Source organism: Engystomops pustulosus, chromosome 1 (assembly GCF_040894005.1).
Source record: "Engystomops pustulosus chromosome 1, aEngPut4.maternal, whole genome shotgun sequence".
NCBI classification, from domain to species: domain Eukaryota; kingdom Metazoa; phylum Chordata; class Amphibia; order Anura; family Leptodactylidae; genus Engystomops; species Engystomops pustulosus.
The window spans coordinates 237,528,274-237,536,419 of NC_092411.1; the positions used below are offsets into that span (position 1 = coordinate 237,528,274).

Genomic DNA, 8,146 nt, shown 5'->3' on the forward strand with positions numbered 1-8,146 from the left:
GGGGGCATATAATGGAACAGTTTTATTGGTCAGACATTTACAGACGGTTTTGGTATTTTTTTTAATTACAATTTTTAGAGCCACAATCGGACTTTCACTGCGATCAATTGATTTCCTGATTCGTAAACCGCTAGCGAATATGATAAAAGATTATTATTTAAATCACTTCTAGGCCTCTGGTTGCCAGGAAACTTTAAGAAGTGGTGATCAGCACTGCTGCATTTACGCTTCTATTGGATCTTCCATTATTTGGGTTTTTAGAGCAAGTTTCAGCTGTTGTTAGAACATGTACATTCTTGGGCCGCAAACAATGGTGCGATGGTATGGTGGCAGCTGCTCCACTCATGTACCAATGGCTGTAGAAAAGGACTGCCTAAGACACAAACATGGGCAGGATAAGCACCTGCTAAAAAAAGTGGCCAAAATAATCTCTAACCACCCTAAATTAAGTGACAAGATATTTTTCAGTAACTCTGAAAGTCTGTGCTTCAGGTAATTAGGCTTTTGTTTACGGCTTTGTGGATACATGCCAATTTGCTTATTGGTGGGGCTCTTAGTGATGGGACCCCCCCATGGATCGCGAGAACGGGATCACGACAGTAATCCGACAAAGATGAATGGAGAAGCCAGTCCATGCATGACCCATCCTCCTGATTTGTGGGGATCCCATCGATCAGAAAGCTAGCATCTATCCTGTGGATAGGCCAACTTGTATGTCACTGGAGAAACCCTTTAACTGTCTGATTCTGCAGTAATCTCCTAAATAAGAGTGTTGCACCATGGTCAGGTTGCGCACAAACCTTTTAACCTGTTTTGCATTGTGATATAAGACGTGATCTGAAATGGCTTTAACAAAAAACGCACACATCTGAGCACTTTGCATTTCTAATGCTCGAGATTATACGAATGACACTTTTGCACCTTTCAATCCGGGCTGAATCTGATTCAATGTTCACTAAAGAACAGCTCAAAAGCCAATCCAAAAATTAATTGCAGGATAATCAGATTTTCTGGATTACACAACTTTTGGTAGTTCACATACAACACAACTAATGTGAAAATGATAAAGTAGCAAGTTCATAATAATCTCTGCATTTATATAGATTCCTTATCAGTGTATCTAGCATTGGTAATGGCTACATTTCCCATTACGGTTATGCCATTTATTTTTGCACAAAGCGATTATTCAATACCTTTTGTGGAAAAAAATAAAAATAGCGTCAGGTTGTTTAGTAGTTGCCAACAGAAACCAGCTTTACCTTTATCAAAATCATTTGAAAGTCTGAATAAACTTCAGATTCACAGCTTTGTTTTTATTTTTACCAGATACTTTATAGAAAAAAAATTGTATTAAAAAGACATCGCAATATCAGTTCCAGCACTAATCGAAATCCCTATAAAAAATACACAATTTTATTACATAAAAGACAAGAAACAAGGCATCTACTGTCAGAATTGGTTTATTTTACAGTGTAATGAACAGCATTAAAAAAACAAATATTTCATGAAAAAAAAAGTTTTTTCTACATTAAAAAGAAAATTGTGTTTTCCACATTTAAACAGGCCGCTCCGAGACAAAAGTTTATCTTTCAAAATAAGATACATGGGGTCTCCATACAAAACCAAATTAAAAAAAATATGACTTTACATTCTTCTCTTCTGTGTACTTATGTACAAAACTGTAAAGAAGAAAAAAATATATATTAGTTGTAGAAGAAAAATGCATCCCAATACAGCGCCGAGGATGCAAGATACACAATGGGGCTGATGATATGTAAAGCGCTACGGAATATGATGTAACTAATGTGTTTTCTTGTTAAATGCGTTAAATTCTCGCTGATGATGTGTTTTGTGGTATATAGAAATCTGCTCCCTACCTATTTTTACATCTCTATTTATACATAAAACTAACATCACAGCAGAGATTTATGTACACATGTACAGTGCCTACAAGTAGTATTCAACCCCCTGCAGATTTAGTAGGTTTGATAAGAAGCAAATAAGTTAGAGCCTTCAAACTTCAAACAAGAGCAGGATTTATTAACAGATGCATAAATCTTACAAACCAAAAAGTTATGTTGCTCAGTTAAATTTTAATAAATTTTAAACATAAAAGTGTGGGTCAATTATTATTCAACCCCTCAAACCACCAGAATTCTGTTTGGTTCCCCTAAAGTATTAAGAAGTATTTCAGGCACAAATAACAAAGAGCTTCACATGTTTGGATTAATTATCTGTTTTTCCAGCCTTTTCTGACTATTTAAGACCCTCCCCAAACTTGTGAACAGCACTCATACATGGCCAACATGGGAAAGACAAAGGAGCATTCAAAGCCCATTAGAGACAAGATCGTGCAGGGTCACAAGACTGGCAAGGAGTACAAAACCCTTTCCAAGGAGTTGGGCCTACCTGTCTCCACTGTTGGGAGCATCATCTGGAAGTGGAAGGCTTATGAAACTACTGTTAGCCTTCCATGGCCTGGAGAGCATTTGAAAGTTTCCTCCCGTGTCGAGGCCAGGCTTGTCCGAAGAGTCAAGGCTAACCCAAGGACAACAAGGAAGGAGCTCCGGGAAGATCTCATGGCAGTGGGGACATTGGTTTCAGTCAATACCATAAGTAACGTACTCCACTGCAATGGTCTCCGTTCCAGACGAGCACGTAAGGTACCTTTTCTTTCAAAGCGTCATGTCAAGGCTCGTTTACAGTTTGCTCATGATCACTTGGAGGACTATGAGAAAGACTGGTTCAAGGTTCTCTGGTCTGATGAGACCAAAATCGAGATCTTTGGTGCCAACCACACATGTGACGTTTGGAGACTGGATGGCACTGCATACGACTCCAAGAATACCATCCCTACAGTTAAGCATGGTGGTGGCAGCATCATGCTGTGGGGCTGCTTCTCAGCCAAGGGGCCTGGCCATCTGGTCCGCATCCATGGGAAGATGAATAGCACGGCCTATTTGGAGATTTTGGCCAAGAACCTCCGCTCCTCCATCAAGGATCTTAAGATGCGTCGTCATTTCATCTTCCAACAAGACAACGACCCAAAGCACACAGCCGAGAAAACCAAGGCCTGGTTCAAGAGGGAAAAAAATCAAGGTCTTGCAGTGGCCTAGTCAGTCTCCTGACCTTAACCCAATTGAAAACTTGTGGAAGGAGCTCAAGATTAAAGTCCACATTAGACACCCAAAGAACCTAGATAACTTGGAGAAGATCTGCATGGAGGAGTGGGCCAAGATAACTCCAGAGACCTGTGCCGGCCTGATCAGGTCTTATAAAAGACGATTATTAGCTGTAATTGCAAACAAGGGTTATTCCACAAAATATTAAACCTAGGGGTTGAATAATAATTGACCCATACTTTTATGTTTAAAATTTATTAAAATATAACTAAGGAACATAACTTTTTGGTTTGTAAGATTTATGCATCTGTTAATAAATCCTGCTCTTGTTTGAAGTTTAAAGGCTCTAACTTATTTGCTTCTTATCAAACCTGCTAAATCTGCAGGGGGTTGAATACTACTTGTAGGCACTGTATGTTGTTTTCATTGCAATTTTTTTCGTAATTTGCAACAAAGATGTATGATGGTGGTACGGGCTATCAACTATTAATCAAGACAAATGCAATCGATAGCTTGGCCGCTTTAAAAAAAAAAAGAGAGAGATTTTAGGGGTACCTTTATGTTTTAATCTGTGCAATATGCAGCAAAGACTTACCGGCTATGGAGAGGGCTCAGCCTGTGAGCCCTCTCCATGCACCTGTACCCGGCATGTGACGTAATACTACGTCACATGTCGGTAAGGGTTAATCGCTATATTTTGCAGGTTATGATGGTCTTAAAATTTCTAACTTAAAAGCAGATTTTTAGTCATTTCAGTTTGAGTGATTTTATAATTGTTTATTCATGTGAACATATAACGGAACTCTACACATGTTCATATATTACATATAGAAGGTGTAAAGCAACTTACAGGCAGTCCCCGGGTTACATACAAGATAGGTTCTGTAGGTTTGTTCTTAAGTTGAGTTTGTATGCAAGTCGGAACCGTATACTTCATTATTGTAACCACAGTCAAAATTTTTTGGTCTCTGTGACAATTTGACTTTAAAAATGTTGGATTGTCATAAGAACCGGGATAAATAATAAATCTTAATTACAGGCACCATTGATAACTATTAAAGCTGTTTATTGTAGCCTAAAGCTAAAGTACAGTAAATTACCAAAATCCAGTGGTCCGTTTGTAACTAGGGGGTCTTATGCAAGTCAGGTGTTCTTAAGTAGGGGACCGCCTGTATTTTCTGTTTGGGGAGCATTGTCACTGTCAATTTTTAGGCATTCTTTTAATAGAATTTTACACTTTGAATTAAAATTGCATCAGATCCCTATGTCTATAAACTCCTTAATGCAATTCTGAAAATGGGGCAAGTGTTTGCTTTCAGAAAACATATCGTTTGTTGAGACTTATAATTCTTTATGCTGTAATTGCGGATTTATTTATACATGTCAAAATTTTAGAAATTGCCCTTGCCAATAACGTAGCAAAATTTCCAGAAACACCTGGCAGTCTGTTCTATTCCTGATCTAAGGCTAGGGGTGAAAAACAATTATTGGTTTAAATGCAACATTGTCATTCTGCTGCATCAGTACCAGATGCCACAAGAAGGCCTCTTTTCAGTGACAAATCTATCGGTACACCCCCCACCCCACCGAAAAAAAATCTCATTGTGGCAGGCTGATAAGCTACAACCCTAAGAAAAACATGTTACACTGATCAGCTGTGACCTTGGTATCTAAAGGGTTAAGCAGCCTGGATCTGATCAGGGCAACTGCTCTTCCCAACTCAGCCTTTTTGGCTACTGCGTTTATTTTGGTTACACAGTAGCCTACAGTGAGCCCCATTAGGGACGGTCTGAGAAACAGTAATTGCCAGTCATAGATGTGTTAAAGCTGCTCAAGTGTTGTATTTTCTATTAAAATTTGATTATTATTGAGAGTAAAAATTAAAAACCCACAAGTGCTTGGCTTACCATTATTTCCTCGGATAAAGGCATCCCCATATTTATTCTTCAGCTGCCCGTTCACATACTCTTCTGTCTGTTCCAAAGCGATGTTCATGTATCCATCTAAACATGCCAAGACTCCTGTAAATTGTACAGAGTTCTATACGTAAATATATACAAATGATTCTTTATTTACTAATAAAGCAAAGTTCCTGAGGTCTGCAGTATACAAATACAATTAATAGTCACCTTTCAGCAGAAAAGTGATTTTTAGTTGGTGACAGGTTTCAATTGCCTATAGTATGCAGATTTTTAAAATGCCTTTGTCAGCAATCTGAAAATTTCGGTAGTTTATAATAGGGAGCCAGCTACAGCCTGTGCCTCCTCATGCATTCTCCCCCTACTGCACCATCCCTCTCCTGCCTGCCTGATCAATGTACATGACAGGAAGTGGGGAGGAAGCTGGATGAGGGTGAAGGAGAAAAGACTGACACAGGCTGCAGCTGCCCCCTCTGGGACTTGCCACATGCTGCTACGAAAGGAACCAGGTAATGTAAACTAAACTAATAAAAACTACTGAAATGATCCGGAGTGTTGTCAAACAAATTTTTAAAATTTCGTATAGCATAGGCTATCGGAACCTGTCACCAGCTAAAAATGACATTTCTGGTGATGGGTTTACTTTAATTTCTTTTTCTGAGACTGATACAGGTAGTAATAATAATACTAATAATATTATTATTTCCTTTATTTATATAGCGCATACATAGCTTGCCAAATCAGTCCCTGTCCCCACAATCTAATGAACCTACCAGTATGTTTTGGAGTGTGGGAGGAATCCGGAGGACCGGGAGGAAACCCATGCAAACACAGAGAGAACATACAAACTCTTTGCAGATGTTGACCCTGGGACTTGAACCCAGGTCCCCAGCGCTGCAAGGCTGTAATGCTAACCACTAAGCACAGCTGCCTCCTCCTCAGGGACTCACCACATGCTGCTGGCATGTGCATAAAAAAAAAATCATCCATCACTGAAAATCACAGATAGTAAACAGAGAAAAAAAATACAGATGTGTGAATAATCCATAACAGCCAGGTTTCCCAACCTTTACTTTCTCCCCAGCTTTCCATGGGTGAGATATACAATAAAGCCTCATTCAAATGGCTGTGTGCCATTGGCTCCTACTGTGACTATGATCTGGCCACAATTATGGACATGTGAACAGGGCAATACTCAAATCTGCTATAAGAGGAGGTACTATGCGTTTGTCAGGCATGTTCCTATTTGCTGCTGTTTTAGACCACTGGATTCTCATTTCCTCCCCAACTATCACTAAACAGCAGGCACCGTGTTGTAATTGGGTGTCCATATATATGGCGTGTCGTGTAACATATGCCGACCAGGAGAATTCCACAAAAGTGTGCTGCTTGGCAATGGATCTCCAATACAGTTTACAGAGCTTATATAGGAACCCATGACAACGATGGATTTACAGATAAGTTGTGTCGTACTAAAACCTGTTACCTCGATAATCAACTCCAGAGTTCAGCTTCACGACTACAGGCCGTCCAATAATTTGCTTCAAAAAGTCACTTGGGGTTTGTTTTCGCAAACTCATTCTGATGGTCTAAAGGGAAGAAAATAAGAGGAATCAGATGGCAATCACAAGAACCATTCAAATGTGACACCCCCCAAAGTATTGGTGTAATATCCATTTACAATCTGCCTTTCTTAAAGGGAATCTGTCAGCAGAAAGCAACCTTAAAGGGGTTTTCCCATAAAACAATTAATGCCCTATCAACAGGAAAGTATATTTTTTGTTTCCTTTTAAGGCAGTCATCAGAACAAGTATTTACTATAATACTTCTTACAGACGCCTTTAATGATTCATTGCTGCCATAGGGCTTAAAGTCTAATAAATTATCAGCTACAAAAGAGCTTCAGCAGAGGTCACAGTGGGCAGAGACGTCCGTTTGTAACTAGGGGTCGTCTGTAAGTCAGGTACGACCTGTACTAAGATAGGAACCCCCATGCTCTGGACTGTTCCTTTTCTCGTTATCTGTATCAGCCCCTGCTGTTAGGCCATAACCAATCACCTTGTGGTCCTGAGAATAGGGGATAACTACTCAAGACGTCTTCCCTATGAGAGCGTTTTATAACCCCCCACCTCCACAGCCTTTTTCTAAACACACACAGAAAAAGCGCTTATCATTAAGGGGTTAAACCACCCAGCAATGCGCATAGTTGTTACAGTAATAGGAATAGCATAGAACAGAAAAAAAAACTCTAGAAGCAGACTACAAAGCCGGGCCACTGTACACGCACATGAGGCGGACACACAGCACACACCGGCTCCGCGCACGCGGCGCGCTCATACTTTACCGGGATTCCCTCTGTACAACAACCCGCGTCTATCTGTGCTTCCCACTCCACGGAGCGCGGCTAGGGACAATATTCATCAGGAGGCGAAGCTCTTTAGCAGACGAGGGGAGGGGTAAATGCAGGTAGCGTTGTGTCTGGAATGCTACGTCAATGCCCTACTAGTCACGTGCTCTCCGACGGTCACGTGATCCATTCTGCGATTTCCTCTCTAGTCCTGAGCGGCGCGCGCGGCCTCCACAATGACGTAGTTTCTCACTGAGTATAAATGTTATCTCCGATAAACATCTCACTGTGTCTTTATAACGTTATTTTTTTTGTTTCTGCCAACAGGAGGCTCATGTTATAGAGCAGGAAGAGCTGTGCATATTGTACATAGTGTCCTAGCTACAGGCATCATGTTATAGAGCAGGAGGAGCTGAGCAGATTATACATAGTGTCCTATCTGCAGGCAGTATATTATAAAGTGGGAGGTGCTGATTAGATTGTACAAAGTGTCCTATCTGCATGCAGCAAGTTATAGAACAGGAGGAGCTGAGCAGGTTGTATTTAGTGTAAATAGTGATTGTACACAAAATTTGCAATTAAAATCCAAATACGCCAACTTGTAGTGTTGTAGAGGCCTGTGTTTTTCACGTGAAATAATGCCAAAACAATGTCGGACCTAGCGTAGTTTTGCCGAGCCGGTACGCTGCCCACAGGATACATCAAGATGCCAAAGCCTCTTGATGTATCTGATAGGGGAGTGGGGAGGGGGTGGTGGC

General features: G+C 40.4%; 1 protein-coding gene across 2 annotated transcripts; it reads right to left on the reverse strand.

The window, feature by feature from the left end:
• Positions 1 to 1,444: 1,444 nt before the first annotated feature.
• LSM6 (LSM6 homolog, U6 small nuclear RNA and mRNA degradation associated) lies at positions 1,445 to 7,551 on the reverse strand. 2 transcript variants are annotated; one of them, XM_072130663.1, is made up of 4 exons: positions 7,329 to 7,551; positions 6,528 to 6,630; positions 5,030 to 5,143; positions 1,445 to 1,679 (listed from the first exon to the last, which is right to left on the reverse strand). In XM_072130663.1, the coding sequence occupies exons 2-4, from the start codon at positions 6,619 to 6,621 to the stop codon at positions 1,645 to 1,647; spliced, it is 243 nt and encodes an 80-aa protein (XP_071986764.1). In that variant the 5' UTR covers positions 6,622 to 6,630; positions 7,329 to 7,551; the 3' UTR covers positions 1,445 to 1,644. The 2 variants fall into 2 exon arrangements, with proteins under 2 accessions (XP_071986764.1, XP_071986673.1); XM_072130572.1 differs by having other exon boundaries at positions 7,386 to 7,547.
• Between the last annotated feature and the right edge of the window lie 595 nt (positions 7,552 to 8,146).

Excerpts from the sequence above, each read along its gene's own strand:
- LSM6 (XM_072130663.1), bottom strand. The coding sequence starts at position 6,621 with ATGAGTTTGCGAAAACAAACCCCAAGTGACTTTTTGAAGCAAATTATT. Across the intron at positions 5,144-6,527 it reads CTCTGGAGTTGATTATCGAG|GAGTCTTGGCATGTTTAGAT; the intron begins GTAACAGGTTTT and ends TACAATTTACAG. Across the intron at positions 1,680-5,029 it reads CTTTATCCGAGGAAATAATG|TTTTGTACATAAGTACACAG; the intron begins GTAAGCCAAGCA and ends TCTTCTTTACAG.